The sequence below is a fragment of the Muntiacus reevesi genome, chromosome 3 (assembly GCF_963930625.1).
Source record: "Muntiacus reevesi chromosome 3, mMunRee1.1, whole genome shotgun sequence".
Lineage (NCBI taxonomy): Eukaryota > Metazoa > Chordata > Mammalia > Artiodactyla > Cervidae > Muntiacus > Muntiacus reevesi.
This window is the reverse complement of record NC_089251.1, coordinates 98,628,301-98,653,709: the sequence shown is the minus strand read 5'-3', so window position 1 is coordinate 98,653,709 and position 25,409 is coordinate 98,628,301. Positions and strand designations below refer to the sequence as shown.

The 25,409-nt window shown below is 52.5% G+C and overlaps 2 protein-coding genes across 4 annotated transcripts in view; one reads left to right on the top strand and one right to left on the bottom strand.

Annotated features, from left to right (window-relative positions):
• CNNM3 (cyclin and CBS domain divalent metal cation transport mediator 3) overlaps positions 1-16,086 on the top strand; it is a 30,647-nt gene extending 14,561 nt beyond the window's left edge. Inside the window, exons 2-9 of one of the 3 annotated variants that reach the window (XM_065929774.1) lie at positions 7,738-7,881; positions 8,851-9,000; positions 9,189-9,358; positions 9,553-9,649; positions 10,015-10,148; positions 10,507-10,645; positions 13,145-13,243; positions 13,729-16,086. In XM_065929774.1, the coding sequence (XP_065785846.1) occupies positions 7,738-7,881; positions 8,851-9,000; positions 9,189-9,358; positions 9,553-9,649; positions 10,015-10,148; positions 10,507-10,645; positions 13,145-13,194 (884 nt within the window). In that variant the 3' untranslated portion in view covers positions 13,195-13,243; positions 13,729-16,086. Of the gene's footprint in view, positions 1-7,737; positions 7,882-8,850; positions 9,001-9,188; positions 9,359-9,552; positions 9,650-10,014; positions 10,149-10,506; positions 10,646-10,845; positions 10,872-13,144; positions 13,244-13,728 lie in introns of all 3 variants that reach the window. The other 2 variants (XM_065929775.1, XM_065929773.1) reach the window with 2 other exon arrangements.
• A 2,473-nt stretch (positions 16,087-18,559) lies between these two features.
• On the bottom strand, positions 18,560-24,463 carry ANKRD23 (ankyrin repeat domain 23). Its single transcript, XM_065929776.1, has 9 exons — positions 24,368-24,463; positions 22,790-22,936; positions 22,479-22,607; positions 21,152-21,277; positions 20,876-20,974; positions 20,690-20,788; positions 20,485-20,583; positions 20,235-20,333; positions 18,560-20,156 (listed from the first exon to the last, which is right to left on the bottom strand). Exons 1-9 carry the CDS (start codon positions 24,392-24,394, stop codon positions 20,061-20,063), a joined length of 921 nt encoding a protein of 306 aa, XP_065785848.1. The 5' UTR covers positions 24,395-24,463; the 3' UTR covers positions 18,560-20,060.
• Between the last annotated feature and the right edge of the window lie 946 nt (positions 24,464-25,409).

The window sequence follows — 25,409 nt, the reverse complement described above, 5'->3', positions numbered from 1 at the left end:
CTTCCAAGGAGCAAGCGTTTTTTAATTGCATGGCTGCAGTCACCATCTGCAGTGATTTTGGAGCTCAAAAAAATAGTCTCTCATTGTTTCCATTTTTTCCTCATCTCTTTGCCATGTGATGGGGCCAAAGGCCATGATCTTAGTTTTTTAAATGTTGAGTTTCAAGCCAACTTTTTTGCTCTCCTTTTTCACTTTCATCAAAAGACTCTTTAGTTCCTCTTCACTTTCTGCCATAAGGGTGGTGTTAGCTGCATATCTGAGATTATTGCTATTTCTCTTGGCACTCTTGATTCCAGCGTGTGCTTCATCCAGCCTGGCATTTTGCATGATGTACTTTGCATAGAAATTAAATAAGCAGGGTGACATTATACAGCCTTGACATACTCCTTTCCTGATTTGGAACCAGTCCATTGTTCCATGTCCAGTTCTAACATGCTTCTTAACCTTCATACAGATTTCTCAGGAGGCAGGTAAGGTGGTCTGATAGCCCCATCCCTTTTAAAAATTTTCCACAGTTTGTGGTGATCCGGCAGTCAAAGGCTTTGGCGTAGTCAATAAAGCAGAAGTAGATGTTATTCTGGAACTCTCTTGCTTTTTTGATGATCCAACAGATGTTGGCAATTTGATCTCTGGTTCTTCTGCCTTTTCTGAATCTAGCTTGAACATCTGGAAGTTCACGGTTCACATATTGTTGAAGCCTGGCTTGGAGAATTTTGAGCCTTACTTTGCTAGCGTGTGAGATGTGGGCAATTGTGTGGTAGGTTGAGCATTCTCTGGTGTTGCCTTTCTTTGGGATTGGGATGAAAACTGACCTTTTCCAGTCCTGTGGCCATTGCTGAGTTTTCCAGATTTGTTGGCATATTGAGTGCAGCATTTACACAGCATCATCTTTTAGGATTTGAAATAGCTCAGCTGGAATTCCAGCACCTCCATTGGCTTTGTTCGTAATGATGCTTCCTAAGGCCCACTTGACTTCGCACTCTAGGATATCTGGCTCTAGGTGAGTGATCACACCATCGTGGTTATCTGGGTCATGAAGATCTTTTTTGTATCTTCTGTGTATTCTTGCCATCTCTTCTTAATATCTTCAATTTCTGTTAGTAAATAACAGATGGTATAGTAAGTAGCACATATTTTCTGTAAAGCCATTAACCCCTGCCTTCTTTGTCAACCCCCAGTGACTTCAAGGACGTTCAACCAAAGGAGGAATTAGAAGAGGGGAGCTTTTCAGAGTCCATTTTAAATTCGCTGAGTTCTGGTTCATTCTTTGGCAGAAACCAAAGGATTGTGCCAACTGTGAAAATAGCTAGACCTGCTCAGGCATCTGTGAGGGATGATCACATGGTACTTTTCTCATAGGATACATTCAGACAGTTTAAAAAAAAAAAAAAAACTGAAATGAGAAGACAGGCATTTCAACTCCAGTTGCATTTGTAGGAATATTCTAGAAATTAGGTCCTCTAGCATCCGTGTCATTGGTGAGCGTTCTCAAGGCTGCTAACTAAAATGAGAGTGCTCGAGCTTTGCCCAGCTCCCTGGTTGATGTTGGCAGGTGTGTGGTCCACCTTGGCCTTTTGCAGGGAGAGCCCGAGGCCTCTGTCCTGGGGCGTGTGTCAGTGTTTGTAGTCAGCCAGCCAGGGCCCCGTATCTTCCGAACATTTTACCCCGTCAGATGAGAAACGTCAGATGAGTCTCTCCAGCCGCCCTTTCTCTGTGTGCCTCTTAGCCCTCTCTCCTGTTGCCTTCTGGACCCTTCAAACGTTCTGTCTTAAGGTTAAGTCACACAGCCAGTGTTTGAGGAATCTTCCAAGGCTCTGCTTTCTTCTGTTCATCATTCAATCATCTCACTGAGAACCGTGAGCCTCTTTTATAGAAGTTTGAAAGCATGGGAGGACTTGATCATTTCTGCAGGTAAACTGCCAAAGGGACTGGCTTCCTGGAAGCAAGGGGATCCTCTCTGCTCCCAGGCGGCCATCTCGAACCTGAGCTTCGGTTCTCAAAATCCAAAAAGGCTGTTGACCAGTATTCTGTGTTGAGCCTCAGCCTTCCTGATGTGGCCTGATGGATTTATATCCCATGGTTGTCTCTCCGGGGCCTTTGTAGCAATGCTGCCTGCCCGCTGGTGTCATCCATTCCCAGCTCAAGTATCATGGGCTGGGAAATGTCTAGAAGTTCCTCATCTGGTGTCTCCATCTCAGCAGGAGTGGGTGGGCAGTTCCCCAGGCATCCCTCACCCGTTCCTCATGGGAAGAAGGGAAGCAGCTTAATGTGGGTGTTCCCACATTTAGTTTTTGTCCCAGGATGGTGGAGCCCCTGAAGAAGGCTGCATGCATCTCCGGTTGGGCCTGTGCTGAGGATGGCGCCTTCGCACCACGCGTGTCACCCAGAGGGGATGCGGCTCCTGAGGTCCGGTCTGTTCAGTGAGAGGCTAGAGGCACTTGAGCAGGGCGTTAGGACAGTGGCCCCAGAGCCTGCTGTCTGGGTGCCAGATTGGGTGGCCACTGACTCTCTTGGCCTCAGTTTTCTCTGTAAACTGTAAAATGCAAATAAAAAATATTATGTGCCTCACAGAGTTAGTTGCCAGAGGGTTTGGTAAGTTAATCAGTGAGTAAAGCACCCGGTGGCTGACACACAGCAGGCAAGCATGAAGTACAGGCACACCTTGGTTACAGACCATCATGATGAAGCGAGGCCTGCAAATTGTTTGGTTTCTCAGTGCATATAAAAGTTATGTTTATGCTGTAGTCTGTTAAGTGTGCAATTGGCATTAGGTCTGAAAAGAACAATGTGTGTGTGTTATGTTATCGCTGACAGATGTTAGCCCGTCTGAGCCTTCAGTGAGCTATAAGCTGATGGAGGAGGACCTCGCGTCCCTGTCAGTGGCTGCTGGCTGATAGTTATGGGTGGTGGTTGCTAAAAGCTCACATGGCCACAGCAGTTGTTTGCTTGTTTGTTCTTTAATTTTTTAATTGGGGGGTAATTGCTTTACGATATTGTGTTGCTTTCTGCTGTATATCAACAGAACCAGCCATAGGTACACATATATCCCCTCCCTCCCACCTCCCACCCCATCTCATCCTCTAGACTGAGCACCCGATCTGAGCTCCCTGGGTCACACAGCAGATATCCACTGGGTACCTATTTTACATATGGTGGTTTATATGTTTCCTTGCTACTCTCTCAATTCGTCCCACCCCCTCCTTCCCCCGCTGTGTCCGCAAGTTCGTTCTCTTGTGGCTGTGTCTCCATTGTGGCCCTGCAGAAGGTTCATCAGTACCATCTTTCTAAATTCCATATATATATGCATTAATATATGATACTTGTTTTTCTTATTTTGATTTCACTGTGTATAACAGGCTCTAGGTTCAGCCACCTCATTAGGACCGACTCAAATGTGTTCTTTTTTATGGCTGAGTAATATTCCATGGTGGCCATTTCTTAAAATAAGACTACAAAAAAAAAGAAAAGACTACAGTGACATTTGCCACATCGATGAACTCTTCGTTTCACCAGCATTGTCTTTGTAGCAGGCCACAGAAATGTTTGGTAGTGTTTTTACCCACGGTAGAAATTCTTCCAAATTGGGAGTATGTCCTCTCAAACTCTGCCAACGCCTTATCAGGTTAGTTGATAGAATGTTCTAAATCTCTTGTTGCCATTTCAGCAGTCTTTGCAACACCTTTAACGTGAGTAGCATCCATCTCAGGAAACTGCTTTCTTTCCTCATCCATGAGAAGCAGCTCCTCATCTGTTGAAGTTTTACACAAGATGGCAGCAATTCAGTCACATCTTTAGGCTCCACTTCTAATTCCAGTTCTCTTGCTGGTCCCACATCTGCAGTTACTTCCTCTAGTGAAGTCTTGACCCTCTCAAAGTCATCCGTGAAGGTTGGAATCAGCTTCTTCCAAACTCCTGTTGGTGTTGATGTTTTGACTCTTTTCATGACTCATGAATGTTCTTAATAGCTTCTTGAGTGGGGAATGCTTTCCAGAAGATTTTCAGTTGAATTTGCCCAGATCCATTGGAGGAATCTTATCTATGACAGCTATGGCCTTGTGAAACGTAGTTGTTAAATAATAAGACTTGAAAGTTGAAATTGCTCCTTGATCTGTGGGCCGCAGTATGATGTGTTAGGCATGAAAATAACATTCACCTTGTTGGACATCTCCATCAGAGCTCTTCGGTGACCAGATGCATTGTTAGTGAGCAGAACTACTTTGAAAAGAATCTTTTTCTGAGCAGTAGGTCTCAACAGTGGGCTTAAAATATTCAGTAAACCACGTTGTAAAAAGATGTGTTGTCATTCAGGCTTTAGTATTCCATTTGTAGAGCACAGGCAGAGAAGATTTAGTGTAATTTGCATAGGCCCTAGGATTTTTGGAATGGTCAATGAGTACTGCTTTCAACCTGAAGTCACCTGCTAACTGCATTAGCCCCTGACAAGAGGATCAGCCTATCCTTTGACACTTTGAAATCAGGTCTTGACCTCTCCTCTCTGACTGTGAAGTTCTACATGGTATCTTCTTCCAATAGAAGGCTGTTTCGTCTACACTGAACATCTGTTTTTTAGTGTAGCGACCTTCATTAATGATCTGAGCTAGCCCTTTTGGATAACTTGCTACAGCTTCTACGTCAGCACTTGCTGCTTCACCTTATACTTTCTATGTTATGGAGTCAGCTTTCCTTAAACCTCATGAGCTGGTCTCTGCTAACTTCAAACTTTTCATCTATAGCCTCCTCACCTGTCCCAGCCTTGATAGAATTGACAACAGGTTAGGCCCTGCTTTGGCTTAGGCTTTGGCTTAAGGGAACATTGTGGCGGTTTGATCTTCTCTCCAGGCCACTCAGACTTTGTCCATATCAGCAATAAGACCGTTTGGTTTTCTTATCATTCACGTGTTCATTGAGTTGTTCAGTTGCTTAGTCGTGTCTGAGTCTTTGTGACCCCGTGGACTGCAACACGCTGGGCTTTCCTGTTCTTCACCATCTCTCTGAGTTTGCTCAAACTCATATCCCCTGAGCCAGTGATGCCATCCAATCATCTCATCCTTGTCGTCCCCTGCTCCTCTTGCCCTCTGAGTAGTGCATTTATTTATATGCTTGTTTGTGTTTATTTTGAGGGAGTAGCTCTTTTAATTTCCTTTAAGAACTGATCCTTTGCTCTCATGACTTCACTGTTTGGTGCACGAGGCCTAACTTCCGACCTGTCTCAACTTTCGACGTGCTTTCCTCACTAAGCTTAGTCATTTCTAGCTTTTGATTTAAAATGAGAGACTGTGATTCTTTAACTGGGACACTTAGAGGCCATTGTAGGGTTATTAATTGGCCTAAATTTCAGTATTACTGTGTCTCAGCGAACAGGCAGGCCCAAGGGGAGGGAGAGAGGCAGGACGACCAGTTGGGGGAGCAGTCAGAACGCAGGTTCCCAGTCTTATGTGGGTGCAGTTGGTGGTGCCCCCCCACAACAAAACAGTTACAGTAGAGCATCACAGATCACCATAACAGATATTATTATATCTTGTTATATATTATTACATGAAAAACCTTGACGATCAGCAAGAATCACCAAAATGTGACACCCACTGAACAGATGCTGTTGGACAGATGGTGCCAATAGACTTGCTCAGTGAGGGGACACCGGGAAGCTTCCGTGTGTGAAGAACGCAGTGCCTGTGACGCTCACTGTGCTGCAGTGCGTCAGTGCTCAGGTGCACGATTGTTTTGCACTTTAACATCTCTCTAGTCTCATGATTGATGCTGTCTTAGATCTGATGAAATACCGTAAATGTGATCTTTTTATTCTTTTACAGCTTCATTCCTTTTTAAAAAAAATTTAATTGAGTTCATTGTCTCGTTTTTATATATATATAGTGGTTTGAAGTTTTTTCTTTTTTTCTTCATATGTTTTTAAAAATTATTTATTGAATTTTTGTTGAATTTTTGCGCTTCGTCTTTGTTGTGGTACTCGGGCTTCTTGCTGCGGTGACTTCTCTTGCCAGGTTACTGTGGAGCAGAGACTCAAGGCCTACAGGCTCAGGAGTTGCACACAGGCTTATTTGCCCTGCAGCATGTGGGATATTCCTGGACCAGGGATTGAACCCTGGTGCCCTGCATTGGCAGGTGGATTTCTTTACCACTGCGCCATTAGCGAAGTCCCTTATTCCTTTCTTGACCATCTGCTTAGTGGTCTAGTAATGATAACTTTTGCTTGACTCTGGGCAGTTTCATTCCATCCAGCTTTGGAGCAGAGGTCTTCTGTATCTGATTACTGGGGGCAGGGGAATGGGCTGGGGAGGAGCATAGCCCTTGGATGCTGGAAGAACAAGGCAGATCATGATGCTTCCAAAGAATGTGCTTCTGAACCCAGTCCCCTGCGTTGTCACTGAATCCAGGGTATGTAAAGTAGGATTCACAGACGTGAATTTCCCTTTCTGCTTTGCCAGAAGATTCTTGAAGCAAGCGCCCCTTTGTGTACAAGTCTAGGCCAGCTTCTATGCTGTGCTTTTTTCACTAGTGACAAAAGGCATGGTTCTGTATCCTAGATCTGCACAGCCTGGGCCAGTACTCAGTGCCCACATGTGGCTGAAGGGTCTTGAAAGGTCACCAGTCTGAATTGAGGTTGAGGTGTGCAGTGAGTAGTGTGCAGGTGAGCAGATTTCCAAGACCTAGTACCCCCCAAAGGCAAAATATCTATTCATATGTTTATGTTGATTGCATTTTGTGATATTTTGTACTGAGTTCATCATAATATTAATTTCATTTCTCTTTATTTTTTTTAACCCAGCTACTCAAAAATTTTGACTTGCATTCTATTTCTTCTGGACAGGCATAAAGGTTTATAGCTTCCCTGGTGTTTCAGTGGTTAAAAAAATCCACCTGCCAGTGTAGGAGTTGTGGGTTCAGTCCCAGGGTTGGGAAGATCCCCTGGAGAAGAAAATGGCACCCCACTCCAGTATTCTTGCCTGGAAAATCCTGTGGACAGAGGAGCCTGGCGGGCTACAGTCCATGGGGTCACAAAGAATTGGACACGACTTAGTGACTAAACAATAACAAAGGTTTATAGAGGGAAAGCACTTAATGAAGCAGAGTAAATTCTTGAGGTTTCTGCAACAGTCCCCAGCATTCTGAGGCTGGGCTTCTCTCAAGCTTACGTTTTCTCTTTAAGCGAGCAGCTGGCTGACCTGAGGAGGGAGGACAAGAGTCATAGCCTCACGCTATTCCTCTCACACAGTTTGGGCTCTGACTGCCCAGGTTACCACTGTCTTCATCCCCCTGCATGACTTTGATGAAGATACGGGGCAACGTTCAGAATTGGGAATGCTTCCCTTGGAGACTTCCGACGTGGCCCCTCTTGGCTCCTGCATCCAGATGGTTCCTGGGGAGCTGGCATCTCTGGCATCAGGGCCCTGTGTCCTAGGTCCAGTTGCTCTTTACCATGTCTGTTCTGGCTCAGATGCTTCCTTCTCTAAACCATGTTTGTGGTGTGGAGTCATGCAGACCTGGGGTGATCCCAGCTCCGCTGCTGCTTGGGGGGCCTTGGGCAGGGGGCGTGAGGTCTGAGATCCTCATGGGCACGTGGAGCATCTTAGGTAGTGAGAAGCTAGGAATAGTCTCTCCTGATGTGTGGCGCATCATGGGAACACAAATCAGCTTCCATCCTCGTGGTGGGCTTGTCAGTCGGGGCGAGGGGAAAGGAGGCCTCCAGCGAGCTGTAACGTGAGTGTCCTCTCCCTGCAGGGAAGTCCCACCTGGCCATCGTGCAGAAGGTGAACAACGAGGGTGAGGGTGACCCCTTCTACGAGGTGCTGGGCCTGGTCACCCTGGAGGACGTCATCGAGGAGATCATTAAGTCTGAGATCCTGGACGAGTCTGAAGACTACCGTGAGTCCGGGCTCCTGTGTGTCTCCGGCTCAGCTGGTCTCGAGCTTACGGAGACATGTGTATATCAGAGGCTGGGGGTCCCCATGTTGTTCGAAGTTGAACTGTCTCGGGGTAGAGCTATCACATCCGTGGGCCTGTGTCCTTAGCCCTGCGGGAGCTGGGATTGACTCTCACTGGAGGTGGGGCTCACCTGTGGCTGGACCATCCCTTTGGCGGTGTTGCAGTCCTGGCACTGGACTAGGCTCTGGCCTGAATGGGCATTGCCCAGTCTTCCTCTTCCTTGGCCTCTTGTCCTGTTTTACATTATAGAAGTTCTCAAAGAACCCCTTGCTTTACTGCCAAGAGGTTCTTCCCCAACCAGATGATCTTGGGAACTGTGATTGTGTCTTAGGAGGGCCTGCCTCTCAGGTGGCTGCAGTCTGCAGGGCAAACACAGCCCATGCTTTGTGGGGAGCTCACAGGGGCCCCAGAAAACTAGCTGCCCGCCTCTGTGAGTTTGCACATGAATCTCTTTGCCCGTGTGTCTGTTCCCCAAATGCGACATCTTGGTTCGGCTCCTCAGACAGCAATAGGCACAGGCCCTGCAGATCAGCGGCTGTTTGAGACGAGTGATCCTCGTACTCACACTTCCTGCAGGGGGGCTGCTGTTTTATGTAAGCTTTTTGCTGTTATGTCTGCATTATCTGCTCCCAACTCCAAGGAGGGGAGCAGGCCTTTCTGCTACTTCTCAGGCTGTCCCTGGAATCCAGGCCACTGCCCCTCTGACGCGGGTCCTGGATCATTGTCTGGTGGGGGTGGCAAGGCAGGTTCCGGCAAAGCAGCGGTGCCCAGGACAGGGCCTGGGGTCCTGACACCGTTCCCCCAGGAGCCCCAAGGCCTTGGAGGCGGGAGCGGCAGCAAACCCCTCAGTCCGGTTGTGTTGGTGGAGGGCTCCTGGCGCCTCAGCAGGCCCTCTTCACCCCACCCCAGGAGACACTATAGTAAAGAAGAAGCCTGCGTCTCTGAACGCCCCTCTCAGGCAGAAAGAGGAGTTCTCCTTGTTCAAGGTGTCTGATGATGACTATAAAGTGAAAATCTCGCCTCAGCTGCTCTTGGCCACCCAGCGCTTCCTGTCCCGAGGTGAGAGCCGGGGTGGGCCTCGTCTCTGCTCTCTGGCTCACCCCGCTGGCCTCTGCCAGATGACAGAGAGCCTCGTCCCGGGGGTGTCGGGGAGGCTGGGGCAGCTGAGACGGGCAGTGGTGTGCTGACACGGGCTGTGCTGGGCCCAGAGGACAGTGTCCCCATCCCTTTTTCCCACTGTGGGGCAGAGGTGGACGTCTTCAGCCCGCTGCGGGTCTCTGAGAAGGTCCTCCTGCACTTGCTGAAGCATCCCAGCGTCAACCAGGAAGTACGGTTTGATGAGAGCAACCGCCTGGCCGCCCACCACTACCTGTACCAGCGCAGCCGGCCGGTGGACTACTTCATCCTCATCCTGCAGGTACTTGCCAGCCGGCCTGCAGTCCTCCGCTTGCCCAGGACATGGGGAGGGTGTAGGAAGAGGAACACCCAGGTGCACGCCCCCTGGATAGGTGGGGTCCATGCGCTCTCCTCCTGCTCTTTGTGGGCCAGAAAGGTGACCTGTCCACTTCTCTCCCTGTCCTTTTTTTCTCCCTCTCTCCTCGCATCTCCCAGGGCAGGGTGGAGGTGGAGATCGGAAAGGAGGGCTTGAAGTTCGAAAATGGGGCCTTCACCTACTATGGGGTTTCTGCCCTGACAGCGCCATCCTCGGGTAAGCTGGGCCCTCCCGGAGCTGGAGGTGGGGGTCGGTGAGTGGGCAGGCGCTCCTCTTGGAGCTGGAGGCGGGAGTGGGTGGGCACTGCAGGGGCTCTTGCAGGGCGGTCTGCCTGGGGACCTGCTGGCCCTTACTGTCTCCTGGTTGTGTGGAGGGAAGGGCAGGGTTTCTACAGGCCTCGTCTTTGTTGTTCTTCCCACCCCCGCCAAGCCTGTCCCATGAGGGGCGTATTTGCCCTCCTGTGCAGAGTCCCAGGCTGCATTCCGTCGCTGGGGTGATCAGCAGGGTGAATCTCAGAGGCTGGGCGGGGGCTGGCCTGCTTCCCCGTGGTCAGCTGACATCACTAACTGTCCTTTCTGCAGTTCACCAGTCCCCGGTGTCCTCACTCCAGTCCATCCGCTACGACCCACCGCCCGAGCCCGCTGACAGCACCCGCTTGTCTGCGTATTGTCCCGACTACACCGTGAGGGCCCTCTCTGACCTGCAGTTCATCAAGGTGATCATCTGCATTGTTCCTCAGTGCTGGCTTTTAACCAGCTTTGTGTCTCCAAGGGCTGGAGCAGCTGGTCACATGTTAGAATGGATTAAATTGTGATTGAGTCTCAGAACAAAGCCTTGTACTTGCTCTGAAGGACAGACCGCCTGGCCCCTCTGTCTCCTGGTGGCCCAGGCACCCGGTGTCCTTGGGGGTCTTAACAGTCCTTAGCTAGTAGCCCCGGTGCGTCCTTTCCCCTCGTCCTGCAAGGTGCGGCTCCACCCCTAGTTAGAGTGCTGGAGGGCAGGAGGGGTGGTGTGGGCCCTCGTCTCACTTCGCCTGCCCGCCCGCACGAGTTGCAATGCTTCCTGCCCCCCAGGTCACTCGGTTGCAGTACCTCAATGCACTCCTGGCCACCCGTGCCCAGGCGCTGCCGCAGTCCCCGGAGAACACGGAGCTTCTGGCCATCCCTGGCAGCCAGACCAGGCTCCTCGGTGACAAGGCAGCCACAGCCCCAGGTGAGCCCGGGTCCCGCAGTGTCGACCCCCGGTGAGCGTGCCCTCTGCCCTCCCGGCTACACACACACACACACACACACACACACGGCCCTGCTCTCTGCCTCGCCCTGCCCTCCATCCGTTCTTTCTCCTTTCGTCTCCCCATTCTTTTCTCTCTTCCTTCTTGTGTTTTTAATAATTTGGACAATACCGAGCTACAGACCAGCTGGCATTTTGAGTAGAGCACGTAAGTCAGCATTTCTTCTCACGGGTCTGAAGGGTGGGTTGGTTTATTTAGAGAATACAATTAACCCTTGAATAACATGGGTGAGGGACGCCAGTTCCCTGTGCAGTAGAAAATCTGTGCATGTCAGATGGTCGGTCCTCTGTACCCGCAATTCCACATCCACAGATTCAGTTAGCTATGGCCTGTGCAGTGCTGTATTATTTACTATTGGAAAAAAACCCACATGTAAGTGGACTCACGCAGTTCAGACCTGCATTGTTTAAGGGTCAGCTGTAGTTGCTAAATGGGAGTAAGGGTGTATTCAGACACACTATTGGTCATTTAGGGAAGATCCCCTGGAGGAGGGCCTGGCAACCCACTCAAGCATTCTTGCCTGGAGAATCCGATGGACAGAGGAGCCTGGCGGGCTACAGTCCATGGGGTCGCAAAGAGTCGGACACGACTGAGTGACTAAGCACAGCATAGCACCTGGAAAATGAAGGTTTAGGTCCAGTGGGCCTGACTCAGAGGTTGGGGGGGGGGTGGACCCCATCCCAGAACCAAGAGGGGCACCGGCTGAGGTGTTTGTTCAGGGTACGCCTCCCGTGGGACTCCCCTGGGAGCAGGAGAAAGCGGACTCTGCAGGGGGAGAGGGGAAACCCCACCCTAACCGTGTAAGGAGGGAAAACAAAAAGGAGTCTGTAAACTAGGGGCTTTGGGTAGGAGTGGCAGGACTGGTCAGAGAGCTTTGCTGCCCTCATTGTTCAGGACCAGCAGGGTTTGGTGGGGCTTTGGAGAGGCCGAAGGGGGCCTGCAGCGGTCTGACTCCTCTTGCTCCATCCCCCACCGCATCCCACCCTGTAGTGGGGACACCGAGGTCTTACTGAAGGCTGCCTGTGCCTTGCACTGTGTTGAGAGCCCGCCTTATCCTGACTCAGCTAAGGTAACTTCCCTGAAGTTCTGAGAAGTGGTAGTTGTTATGCCCATTTTCCAGATGAGAGTTGGAGGCCAGGAGAGATAGGCACTCTGGCTTAGAACCTGGGCGCACCCTTGGCCTGTGGGTTGTGGTGCCTCACAGGAAATGGGTCTGGTTACTGGAGCCACAGTTGAGAATAAAACATGTTTCAGTGATGGACAGGTGCTTCCTGAGATGTGAGGGGCAAAGCTCCCTCCTGGGCCTCACTGTGGCTCCACTTTGTGAGTCTGGTGCTGGTGAAGGACTCCCGGGGTCATCCTGGGTCCTGGAGCTGGGCACAGTCTTGGCCCTTTCTGAACGAACAGATCCTTCGTTCCCTTCAGCCCACTCCTGTGTTTACCCACCATGACCTTTTATTTTGTGAGGCACCCCTTACACAGAAATTCACACCATCTCTTTAGACTCAGGTCTCAAAAACCAGGGCAATTTTGTTTTGCAGAATGCGAGCCTTTTGCTTTTAGTTTTCTCATGTGTGAGCTTTTCTGGCTCCATCTACTACTCAGACTACACAGGTTGTAGTTAAGGTACAAACCTAAGAATCCTGGTTTTTCTGTTCATCTTTTATCATATACCCAAAGTTTTTTTTTTAAATCCTTTTGTGGCTTGAACCACTTGTTGAACAGTCTGCTGAGGGAATCGTTTATGTGGCTTGTGGGCCATTTCTTCTTTGTGATGGATTACTAGCCCCTGTTCTGTCGTCACAGTGTTAATTCTTCCCTAAATGCAGCCTCATGTTGGCCCTGGGCAGCCCTCAGGGTCTTGCATTTCATCTCTCTTAACCTCGTGTTTTGCTGCTGAGGGAAATCAGTGGACGTGTCCCCAGGGCCCTGCTGAAATAGCGCAGGTCAGAGCTGCCTTCTGAGTGACTCCAGCTCTAGGTTCCCCAGCAGAGAACTACTTTTACTGATAATTTGCAGCTGCATACAGCTGGGTCGGAAATGGCCTGAGGGCCCAGTCTGCCCGTTCTCACAGCGTTTGATTGGATGCGGCCATCTGCTGGTGGCTTGCGTGCAGCTGCCTTTGAGCTGAGACGGTGGAGTTGAGTCGTTGTCACCAAGACCCACAAAACCTAACGATGCTCTTGGACGCCGCTTTCCGAGCCCTGGTCTGCCATTTGAAATCTGGAAGCTCTCCTGTGTCCATTGTTCCCTGGGCGGGGTTGCCAGGGAGCGTCCATGCTCGGCCACGCCTCCCAGGCCCCCTGGCTTTGCGGCCTCGTCTCAGCAGCACTGCTGAGCGGGGGCCTTGCGGGTACGGCTCCCTGGCACATATCCTCTCTCTCTCCCCTCCTCCCCACCTCTTCCTTCTCTCTCTCTAGCCTTCCCGATAGACCTTTCCCTCTTTGGCACATTTGGAAACTGCAGTTGATAATTGACTGTGGACTAGTGAGCATTTTTTGTTTAAGACAACACCCCAGGTAAATATCTCTCCTTTTACTTTACCTTCTCTTTGCTTCGCTTCCCCAGCCTGTTAGCTGCTGGGGGTGCCCTGCAGACCTCTCCCCCAGAAAGGAGGCTCACCTCCATGGGGGGTGAGTGGGCACTTCTTGTCCCTTGTTGCTACTTCTCGGCTCATTTTCTAGGAGGCCTTGGCAGTGACCGCTTCCTTCTGGTGCCCGGTGTGCTGCCCGCCTGGCCCTGTGGCCGTGGCCTTGGCCTCCCATGGGCAGCAGCCCTGCCTCCCTGCCTCTCAGTGATGGCCTCCGTCCTCACAGTGGTTTTCTCTCGTGAGGCTGACCATTTTCTTAACAATCCTCCCAGCTCTGCCTCAGTGCCTCCCGAAGAGGCCTGAGGCTCCCCTGCCTTACCCGCCCGCTGCCTTCCCAAAGAGGATTTACAGCTGGTTTCATAGGACCCGCTCCCTTGATTGATGCTCTAACGCTGACCCTCCTCTCCTCTCTAGGATCCAACCACAGCAGACCCGGCCTCCCAGCAGAGGAGAGCCCCGGGCGGAACCCGGGAGTTTAGCCGCTTGTCAAGCAGCCCCAGGTCTGGGGAATAGACAAGCACGTGGGGAACTGGAGCAAGCCGGAAAGCAGCTTCCTGCCAGCCCATCCCGTCCCCTGCGGGCCACGTTTTAGATGGCCTTGTACGTGCAGGTCCTGGCTGTCCTCCGAACCAGACATCCGTGCCAGGAGCCTTCAGCAGGTTCTGCCTCCCACCCCTAGAACACGAGGGTCAGTGGGGGCCAGCCCTCCAGGTCTGCTTCTGAATGGAGTGAAAGGAACAGCGTCGTCTCCAGTCCCCGGGGCCGGCCTCCCTGTGACAGAGTCTGTATACCTCTCCGGCCAGGCCACAGTGTGAGCGCGGTGACTGCCTTCCTGTGCCGTGACCTGCACTCTCTCTGCTTCATTTGCCAACCTTCTGCTGCTGGCAGCACCTCTTGAGCAAACCAAGCGCACCATGTGGGCTGGGGGTTCACATCCGTGGGCTTGGCCATGCCAGCCTTGCTGGCTTCCCTTATGACACCATGCTTCCGAGCATGCGCCAAAGCTGGAAGCGGTGTCCCTCCAGGCCCGCTGCCTCCCGTGGAGGTGGCTTTTCCTGCCCTGTCCCAAGCCCAGAGCGAGCACACTGGCCCCTGCGGGGTTCAGGAGCCCCTTCTTCCTGCCGCTCTTCCACCTGCCTGGCTCAGTGGCACTAACAGTATTGTCGTTTTCCGTGCGTTAAGAAGAGGTCACAGGTGGGGGGAAGGGATTGCTGTGATGCACCTGATCCGTTGTCGTCAGATCCCGCAGTGGGTCGCCAGAGGCCCCCCGGGGTGCTGTGTGCCTGGAAAGCGCATGGAGAGCAGCAAGGGAGGCAGGGCTGTGTGTGGACCAGGTAGACCCCCGCCACCTGTCTTTGGAAAAAAGGTGAAATCAAAAGTTTTTCTTAGAGCTCTGAGATGTTTTAAGCTCATGGCTTTATTCCCATTCCAGCTCTTTGGGGCTTCAGAGAAGTGGGAACAAGAAGGCGTTTGTATCGTCTTCTGGTTACCTACATCCACCTTCCGTGGTGCTTTAGCTGCGCAGAAACTGGGGCATCATGGGGACCCCAGGGAGGGAGGCAGGAGGATTTCTGAACCTTTCTCAGTGGCATTTGGGTCCTTTTCCAGGATCAGTGGGAGTGAAGGCCAAAAAACAGTGGCATGCTCACTTAGAAACTTCTCAAGGAATTCTCTCTCAAGAGCAAACCCAGGTGGGAAATAGATACTTGAAAATTTTTTCTCTCTGCAGAAGAGTGGTGGTTAACCTTGGCTGCACATTGGAATCACATGGCAAGTTAAAAATATGCTTCCTGGGCCGCTCCCAACCCACCCACCCAGGGATTCTGATTTAATCAGTCCAGGCATCAGGATTTTATTCTGTAAAATTATTTTATATTCACAGATCACGCCTGCTTCCCTGAATGTTAACATCTATAACCTTGGTGCACTTATCAAAATTAAAAAATTAACATTGGTACAAAACTATTAACTAAATTACAGACTTCATTTGGGTCTTTATCAAATTTTCCATAATGTCCTTTTCTGTTGCAGGACCCAACCCAGGATACCAAGTTGCATTTAGAGCTATTGCCTTTTTTCCTATTTTCTCCTATAACTTTTTACTTTGAAATAATGACAGATTCATAGGAAGTTGCAAGGATAGAGGTCCCATGTATCCTTCCCCCAGTTTTCCTCCATGATGACACTGTCTTACATAGTTAGAGAACAGTATGAAAACCAGGAATCTGACTCTGGTGCAATGTGGGTATGTAGTTCTGTAGCATCTTATCACATGTAGATTTGTGTAACCACCACTTCAGTCTAGATACAGAACTGTTCCTCACTAGGATCTCCCTCCAACTGATGCTCTTAAAGCCACACCCACCCCCTCTGGCCACTACCCGTAATCCCTGGCAACCACTAATCTGTACATCATCTCTGTAATTTTGTCATTTGAAGAATGCTGTATAAATGGGGTCCTGTGGTATGTAAGTGTGGGGACTGGCTTTCTTCACTCGGCGCATTGTTCTGGGGTCTCCTCCAGGCTGTTGCACATGTCAGTCAGTTGTTGCTTCGTGATTGCTGTGTGGTATTCCACCACAGACTCGCTGTCCTGTCTAAGGGCATCTGGGTGGGATCCGGTTTTTGGCTATTCCAAATAAAGCTGCTATGAACATTCATCACAGGTTCTTGTGCAGACACTGGTTTTCTTTTCCCTGAGCTAAATGATTAGGCATGCAGTTGCCAGGTTTGTATGGTTATTGCATATTTAGGTTTTAAAAGAAACTGCCAAACCTTTTCGGAGCACCTGCACAACTTTACACTCCCACCAGCAGTATGTTGAGTTTTTTTCCCAAGTCCTCGGACTTGGTGGTGTCACGTATTTTAGCCCTTCTGGTAAGTATGTAGTGCTATCTCATTATGGATTTTATTTGCATTTCCATAATGTGTATTTTTTCATGTGCTTATTTCACTTTGTGAAAAGTCTGTTTATGTCTCTTGTCCATTTTCCAATTAGATTGTTTGGTTCTTTTGCTGCTGAGTTTTGAGAATTACTAGACTTTATTGGGTTTTTGGTTTGCAAATATTTTCTCCCAGTCTGTAGCTTATTTTTATCTTAATGGGATTTTTTATAGAGCAGAAATAAATTTTGATGAATTCCAGTTTACTCATTGTTTATCATGCTTTTGGTGTCATGAAATGGCAGACCACTCCAGTATTCTTGCCTGGAGAATCCCATTGACAGAGGAGCCTGGCGGGCTACAGTCCATGGGGTCACAAGAGTCAGACATGATTTAGCAACTAAACCACCTAAGAAATCTTTACCTAGTTTTTCTTTTTTTAAATCTAGACTTGATCTTGAAGATTGTTTTTACAAAGTGTGTATAGTTTTTCATTGCATTTACGTTTGTGATCTTGTTTGTCTTCAGTCATTTATTTTTGGCTCTGCTTGGTCGTCTTGACAGCTCGGGCTTTTCTCCAGTCGCCAGGAATGGGGGCTGCTCTTCACTGCAGTCTGCGGGCTCATTGCGGTGGCTGCTCTTGTGGCGCTCAGGCTCTAGGCATGTAGGCTCAGTAGTTGGGGCTCATGGCTTAATTTTTCCATGGTATGTGGGATCCTCCCAGACCAGGGATCGAGCCTGTGTCTTGTACGTTGGCAGGTGGGTTCTTTACCACTGAGCCACCAGGGAAGCCCTTTGTGATCCATTTTGTGTAAAGGGTGGTGGTTGTTTTTTTTGCCTATAGATGTTCATTACCTTAAGTACCATTTGTTGTAAAGCATGTCTTTCCTCCAGCGAATAACTTGCATCTTTTGGCCTATTTGTTTTCTCTACTTCTGGGTCATCTGTTCTGTTCCACTGACTGATGTGTCTATCTCTCCATTGGTACCACCCTGTCTTGACTACTGAGTGCTGCTAAGTTGCTTTAGTTGTGTACAACTCTGCAACCCCATGGACTGCAGCCCGCCAGGCTCCTCTGTCCATGGGATTCTCCAGGCAAGAAGTGGGTTGCCATGCCCTCCTCCAGGGGATCTTCCTGACCCAGGGATCAAGCCCACATTCTTAACTGTCTCCTGCTTTGGCAGGCAGGTTCTTTACCACTAGTACCACCTAGGAGCTATTTAGTAGTTCCCTGAAATCAGTAGACTGATTTCTTCCATTTTGTTCTTCTCCAGAGTTGTATGTTTTAAATTTTAGAATAACTTGTCTAATCTACCAAAAAAAAAAAAAAAAACTTTGCTGGGATTTTGTCAGGAACTGGTTAAACCTGTGTATCAATTTAGGTGGCACCGAAATCTTTACTCGGTTACATCTTTCGATCCATGTGTATGTCTCCCATCTATTTAAATTTGATTCATTCATCAGCACTGTAGTTTTCAGCCTGCAGGTCCTTACATGTTTTGTAAGATTTACACCTAAGTGGGTTTCCTTTTTAGCAAATTATAAGTAGTACTGTGTGTTTTAGTATTCAGAATCATCACTAGTGTACAGAAAAAGTTTTTGTATCCTGAGATCATTCTAGGTGCTATTTTCATTTTTTTTTTAGAAATAAGACTCCTTAGGGTCACCTTCATAGACAGGCATGTCAACTGTATGAAAATGCTTATTCCTGGGCCCCGGGCCCACCCTCAGGCTGGACATCAGGTTTGTGTTGTTTTAACCTCTTGGCCATATGGCGTGCCGGATCCGAGCTCCCTGACTGGCGACTGAACCCTTGCCCCATGCAGTGGCAGCACGGGGCCACCAGGGAATTTTCAAAACTCCCTGAACGTCAGGATTTTTTCATATTTTTTGACTGCTAAATGTTCGTTTCTGCGCTTGTTTTTCTCCAGTTGTGAGTGGGGGCCGTTCTCAGTTGTGGCTTCTCTTGGCGCCAAGCACAGGCTCGCGGCGTGTGGGCTGCAGTAGTTGTTGCTCCCAGGCTCTAGGGCACGGGCTCAATCGTTGGGGCTCACAGGCTCAGCTGCTCTGCCAGTGGGCTCTTCCTGGACCAGGGATTGAACCCATGTTGCCTGTGTTGGCAGGTGGATTCTTAACTACTGGGCCACCAGGGGAACCCAAAATGAGGATCTTTGAAATCTTCCCTCCTCATTCTAACAGGCAGCCTAGCTGAGAAGCACTGCCCTGCCTGCTTGCTCTGCTTTCAGGGGCCGGTCTTGCTCTCCGGCCAGCATGGTAATCAGGCCTGGTTTTGCTGCTGAGGAGATGAAGCCCAAGGCCAGTGGAACTGGCCCTTCCGGCCCAGAACAGACAACCAGGCCATGATGGGTAATCAACAAGTTTTAATGAACAAAAAGTAGTGATGCGTATAAAAAGGTATTTCTGTCTGTCACTTAAGTGTCCCCATTTTCTAGATAGGAAGTCGTCTTCTCTGTGAACTTGACCAGCTGTTCGCCCATGGCCCCCATGTCTGGGTGAATGGGGGGCTCTGTCACGACAGGGCAGGAGCTGCCTGTGTGAGGGGCGGGCATGTGGCCACCCTTCAGAGCTCTTGCCAGCTTTTTCACAGAGTAGAAATTTTTGCCTTGTCCTCGGCCTGAGAAAGCGGCCAGTGAGACTAAAAAATAACTGCTGCAGAGTGGCTATCAGCCCAGGTTCCTTACATGAGGGAGGCTGACCTCCGTCCGGGAGCCCATCCCTCTGCCTGTGGTTCTCCATTTGGGGCAAAACTGTTCTCAAAGGTTTGCTTTCTGGTTTCGGGCATTAAAGGACCCAGCCCCGCCAGCGGTACAGGCACAAGTCCGCATGTGTGCGGCATGACCCGGGAAGGATGGTGAGAGGAAGCTTTAGGGGAGTGTGTGGAGGCTGGGCCGTAGGCCACCTCGGGCCGGGAGAGAAGGGGAAGGAGCAGGTGAGCTCAGAGCCCTCCGCGTCCTGCCCTGATGGTGGGTGAAGTGGCGTGGCTACAGGGGCCAGGCCACGGTGCCGCGCTCGTGCCAGGAGGGCATCCGCGCCCAGGGCAGAGTAGGGTTACGGGCCACCGCCCCAGAAGCTGAGTGGGCCACAAGCAACCCCCAGCACCCGGGTGCTCCTCTGCAAAGAGCTGCCAGCTGGCAGACGAGTGCGGCAGGCGGGCCTGACAAAGGGCACAAGGCTTCCCTGGGGTAAACGTTAGCTCCAGCTCGTCAGCCCTGGGGCTACTGAGGCAACCGGGCTGGGGCTGGCCTTCTGTGCTGGGGGGCTCAAACCCGCTGAGCAGCCCCGTCCAGACAGCCAGACCCAGCTCAGAGCCGCAAGGCTGAAGCATCTGGAGCCACTCTGGACACTATCAGGGTTGCTGCTGATAGGAACTGAGGCCCCTGGAGAAACCTGTGCCCAAGGGCACCTGTGTGGCCCGGATGGCGCTGGCCTCGCGACACGTCACCCCCTGACGGCAGGCGGGCCCTCGTGGAGGGCTGAGCCTGGTCGTCTCCTGGCCACAGGGCCGGTGGACACCGAGGAGCGGTCTCCTGCACTGGCCCCGGAAGCCTGAGGCTCGCTCCCTCCCCGTTCCATCCAAGCGCCGACCCTCTGCTGCCCCTCGACTGGACCCAGTTTCCTGCCCCCGTTCCCGGGTCCTCTGCCTCGGCCCCCAGCTCGCGCCCTCCTGGGCACGGCTCAGCCCCAGGACTGGAGGCAGGAAGGCTTTCCTACCTGTCCCCCTCTCGGAGCGGCCCTGACAGGGCTGCCTGGAGACAAGGGGTCAGGCCGGGGTATACCAAGGAAGGACCACGGGAGGGCGGGAGGTGGTGGGGCTGGAATGAAGCTGAGTGGCCCCGCAAGTGGTCAGCACCGGGTCCGGGTGTGCCTGACGTGGGCCTGCAGTGCTTCCTGGATGCCCCTCTGCCAGTCCCGGGCCAGCTGCACTGGGGTCACTGAAGCCTGGAAGGAGGGCGCTGGCTCAGAGCCCACTCTCGTCCCTGAGCCGCCCACCCTGCCCCGCTGCCCGCCCACACTCACCGCGTTGCACACGCCCAGCCCAGCCCCGTAGAGCAGCAGCAGCTTCATGGCTCTGTAGCGCCCGTGCCGGACTGCCTCGTGCAGAGCCGTGTCGCCTTCCTGTCGAGAGGGATGGGGTGTCATCCTCCTCAGCCCTGCCCCCCGGGAGGGGCAGGCGGGTCAGCGGGCACCATGCGTGGCTGAGCTCGGGCTCCCTCGGGCCCCAGCCCCGGGGGTGAGCCGCCCCAACCTCTGGTGACCAGACGCCGACCTTGTCCTGCGCATCGATGCGGGCCCCACAGGCGATGAGGTGCTCCAGGCAGTCACAGTGTCCTGTGCGCACGGCCACATGCAGGGGCGTGCTCCAGATCTGAGGGAGCGGTGAGGGGCAGCGGTGTCATCACAGGCTGGCACGGCTGTGTTCCTACCCCGAGAGCCTCGGGCTCCCCCCCGCCACCCCCGGCCTGTGCCCTCACCTTGTCTCGGGCGTTGACCTGGGCGCCCCGGTTAAGCAGCTGTTTGAGGATGTCCAGGTGGCCTCTGCGGCAGGCCCAGAACACTGGGGTCCTGTCCAGCTGCAAAGAGAAGCACCCAGCTCACCCTGATGTGTGGGGAAGCCAGTGGGAGGTTTGCCGCGGGGGTGGCCCTTCCCTGGGTCTCACCAAGTCCCGAGCGTCCACGGCAGCACCTGCCTCCAGCAGCTTGTTCACAAGCTCACAGTGACCCTTCAGACAGGCCCAGTGCAAGGCCGTGCGGTGCAGCTGGGGAGAGGGCAGGAGATCGGGTGCAGGAAGCTTGGCCACCTTTGGTCCCACCCCATGACCTTGCTCCCAGTGCCACTCCCTCCCCACTCAGGAGGCACCACGGGACTTGGGCCCCATAAAACAAAAGCCCTGTGGCTTCCTAGGCATGCACCACGCCTGCACCACCCTCGCTACCTTGTCATGGGCATTGGGGTCCCCTCCGTCTGCCAGGTACTTGTCAATCAGGGCCTCCTGGTTCTCGGCAGCTGCCTTCAGGAACACCTCCAGGTCCACAGGTTCCAGCTGGGCCTGTGGCTGCGGCTGAGTAAATTCAAAGTGTTAGTCGCTCAGTCATGTCTGACTCTGACCTCATGGACTACAGCCGCCAGGCTCCTCTGTCCATGGGATTTCTCTAGGCAAGAAGACTGGAGTAGGTTGTCATTTCCTACTCCAGGGGATCTTCCTGACCCAGGGATTGGAACCTGGTCTCCTGCATTGCAGGCAGATTCTTTACCATCTGAGCCACCGGGAAAGCCAGGTAAGTTCAAGGTCAAGGCCCACTCACTCGAGAGGCTGCTGGGATGAACGGCCTCACCAGTCTAACCAGAGAGCTGGCTGAGGACCAGTGCACTATCGGCTTATACAAACAACAGATTAAAAAAACCTGCCCCCAGGGACTCCTCTGGTGGTCCAGTGGCTGAGAATCTCCCTTGCAATGCAGGGGACATGGGTTCCATCCCTGATTAGGGAACTAAGATCCCATACGCCACAGGGCAACTAAACCCACACATCAAAACTACAGAGCTTGTGCGCTTCGAAGTCTGAAAGCCACAACTAGAGTCCATGCGCTGCAACCAAAGATTCAGAATGATGCAATTTAGATCCCACACAGCCAATTACGTAAATACATACAAACTTTAAAAAAACAATCCTGCCCCCAGAAGACTGAACAGGTATATGGGGTGGGGGTTATGGATTGAGCTGTTTCTCCTCCAAGTTCAGATGTTAAGGTCCTAACCCCAGCACTCTGAGAGTGACCTTACTTGGAAATGGGGTCACTGTAGCTGTAATTGTTTAAGATGAGGTCATCCTGGAGTGGGTGGGCCCTGTTCCAGTATGACAAGTCCTTACTGAAAGGGGACATTTGGATATAGGCACGCACACGTGGAAGGCCTCGTGGATTGTGTGAGCTCAGAGCAGAGACCGGGGCAACCATCCACACACCAAGGAAATGACAGATTACCACCAACCCCTAGCTGGGGAGAGGCACGGACAGATCCAGCCCCAGAGCCTCGGGATAAAGCCCTGATCTCAGACTGCCAGCCTCTGAGCAGACCATGCATACACAGCTGCCGTCTAAGCCCCCAGCTTGAGGTGCTCTGTTTCGCCAGCAGCCCAGGCAGGCTGCCAGCGGGGGCAAAGGGGTCTCCGGGTGCGGGCTGGGCAGCTCCTCCCTGGGCCTCTCCTGGGGACGGGAGGTTCCGGCTCATGAACTCCAGCCCGGGTGTGCACCCTCGCTCACCTTGACCTCAGGCTGGGATGCCTTGGGGGGGACCCTGCGTTTCAGTCGCTTTTCTTTCCGTCTTTGAACCAACTTTTCCAAATCAGCCAGGTTCTCCAAGTTAGTTCTGGAACTGTTAAATCTTTCAAGCTGTGGCAGAAACAGGACCACGCGAGCCGTCAGCCGCTGGCCACTGGAGCCATGGGGCATGTCTTGGTTTGTCTCACCCTCGTCTTTAGGCAGCAGGAGCCCACCCAGGTTATCAGTCCCTGAGCCCCACTGTTCAGCCTGCCCGCACCCAGCCCCCTGGGCCGCTACCGCTGGCCACTCACTCTTCTCCTCTTCTCCTCGTCCAGTTTCTGCCTCTCCCGGGCCTCGGCCTCCTGGGGCCCCAGCCTCCAGCTGCGAAGCCCCCCTCCAGGATCAGGAACTCCATGTCCACGTTCCAATTTCGTCGTTTCAACTCTCTCTCCACTTACCTGTAGGCACAGACGAGGACAAAGACTCGGGAAAATTAGGAGGAGCCCTAAGGCAATGGCTACCCACTCCAGTTTTCTTGTCTGAAGAATTCCACGCACAGGGGAGCCTGGTGGGCTGCAGCCCACGGGGCCGCAGAGTCAGACATGACCAAGTGACAAAACTGAGCAAACACAATGGTGCTGGACAGGGTGGGGTCCTGCCAGGAGTTGACATACAAAGATCAACGAGCCTGTCTGGACCTGTGCGAAGTGCCGTGGCGGTCCACCCGCTCCTGGTTGGCTCTTGCCACCTACATACAGCATTGTCTGAGACCCGGGAGGGTAGCTGGCTGCTGCCCACTCTGTCCTGTCAGCAGGAACCCAGCAGCGGGCGCCTGACACCGCATCTATTTATACTGCTGGGCTGCATCCAGGTGAGCTCAGGGCCTCTCTCGTGGGTGGTTGTCCTTACATTCCTACCAGATCACGCCACACTGCCATCTGACCCCAGGTGGGGGGGGAGGGGGGGGGCGGCGGTAGGGGGACAGCGGAGATGCCTCTTGGGTAAAATGCCAAATTCCTGCATTCAGATTTTGGCTCTTTGGGAAGCTCTCTTTATAATAACTTGGGGGTAAAGCTACCTCTTTCCTCTCGGTGCCCAAAATGAAATGAGTTAGTGGGGCTAGGGTGAAGCCCATTGTACAACAAAACATTCTTTTCTCCCTCCCCTGGCCCCCACCCCCAGGATTCAGGAGCTGGCAGCACCCAGGAAGAAGCAAGTTGAGGGGAGAGAAGAGGCTGGAATGATAGGATGGCAGAGTGTATGGTTTCCAGCCACATGGGACTCTATTCCATTCCCTTCTAAAGTGAACTCAGGCAATCAAACAGTTCCTGGGCCCTGCAACCCGCCTCCCAGCACAGGCTGAACTGGCTGGCAGTGGGGCCTGTGGGGCAAAGTGACACCTGCGGCCTCCATGCCCAGCCTCCCGCAACAGACAGCCTGAAGTGTCACTGGTGTCCCTGCTTCTGTCACTGCCCACCTTCTCCCCTTCCCCAGCCAAGGCAGTCAGACCCTCCAGACCATTTCCCCAGTAACAACCAGCAACACAGCTGAGCTCAACCAGCACCTGGGCCACGCTCGTGTCTCCCGGATAGTGGGAAGTGCCACTTCCCACTCCTCTTCTGCCATCACAGTCAAGGGCAGAACCCACTGAACTCAAGGAATTCCTTCCCGACCACTGCCTGGCCCCTTCCTCACTGTCTCCTCCCTCTCTCGCTCCCTAGCCCCTCACGTGAGACCTGGGCAGACAGACCAGACAGAACCGCATGTTTCTACTCCTCAAACCTCCTCAGGCCACACAAAGCAGCTGCCTGACCCCCTGGTTCTGCTGAGACAGTCCCGGGGCACCCAGACCACTGCCCGACCCCCGCCGCCCGGCCCCAAGTCCTCACCAGCTGCTGGATGCTGATGAAGTTCATGGTCCCCCCTGCTCTTCAGGCCCTCGGTGAGAGGAGCTGAGCAGCTCAACAGCTCAACCCTTTTATAGTAGAGCCAGTGGGGGGCGGGGGGAGGGCAAGGCAGAGGCCTGGGCCCCGGGCCAGATAACTCTGTGGCTCTGTAACCCTCACCAAAATACTGCTTTGGGCTCTTAGCCCGCTGCAGGCGGGAGAAAGAGCTGTTCTGAGCTGAGTCAGCTGCATCCTCAGACACCCCCATCCCACACCTACTCAGAGGTGCTTCAACCAATCAACACACATCCTGGATGTGGGGCCACCAGCCTAGGTTCAAGGGGAAATGGCTCCCATTCTCCCAAGTGGGGGTCTCAGGCAGCGCTAGTGGTAAAGAATCTGCCTGCCAAAGCAGAAGATGCTGGTTTGAACCCTGGGTCGGGAAGATCCCCTGGAGGAGGGCATGGCAAACCACTCCAGTTTTCTTGCCTGGAGAATCCCAAGGACAGAAGGGCCTGGCGGGCTACGGCCCATGGGGTCGCAAAGAGTTGGACACGACTGAAGCGACCTAGCACTCATGCATGCTCCCAAGTGTAGACACCATGGAGAAAAAGAAGTGTGAGCCTCCACGCTGCTGTGGAGGGAGGCCGTGGGCTGGCTGTGGGAGATTCGGGGAGACAACACGACTACCCTGGCAACAGGAGGCCCAGGATCCTAAAGTGGACCTCTACGGAAGAGGCCGAAGAGGCTGACTTCTGCCTCAGGAAGCTTCCTGGCTCCTACAGGAAGAAACCAAGTGACTTCCCACCTTTCGGCCAGTTTCCAGGCTGAAACCTGGCTGCTCCTAGGGTTTCTTCCCCAGGCAACCCCCAGCCTCCTCACCACTCCAATGGTCAAGGTCAAGGTACTAAGCTAGGTCACCATCAGGAGCCAAGCCCAGTCTGTCATCGGCACCTCACGCCTCTGGAAGAGACTTCCATGCCTCACATGCAGGCCCCCAGCCAGATGCCCTGCCGGGCCTGGGGCACATCCTTCCCCAGCAAGG

Excerpts from the sequence above, each read along its gene's own strand:
- ANKRD23 (XM_065929776.1), bottom strand. The coding sequence starts at position 24,394 with ATGAACTTCATCAGCATCCAGCAGCTG. Across the intron at positions 21,278-22,478 it reads CATCCCAGCCTGAGGTCAAG|CCGCAGCCACAGGCCCAGCT; the intron begins GTGAGCGAGGGT and ends GAATTTACTCAG. Across the intron at positions 20,334-20,484 it reads GCATCGATGCGCAGGACAAG|GAAGGCGACACGGCTCTGCA; the intron begins GTCGGCGTCTGG and ends CCCTCTCGACAG.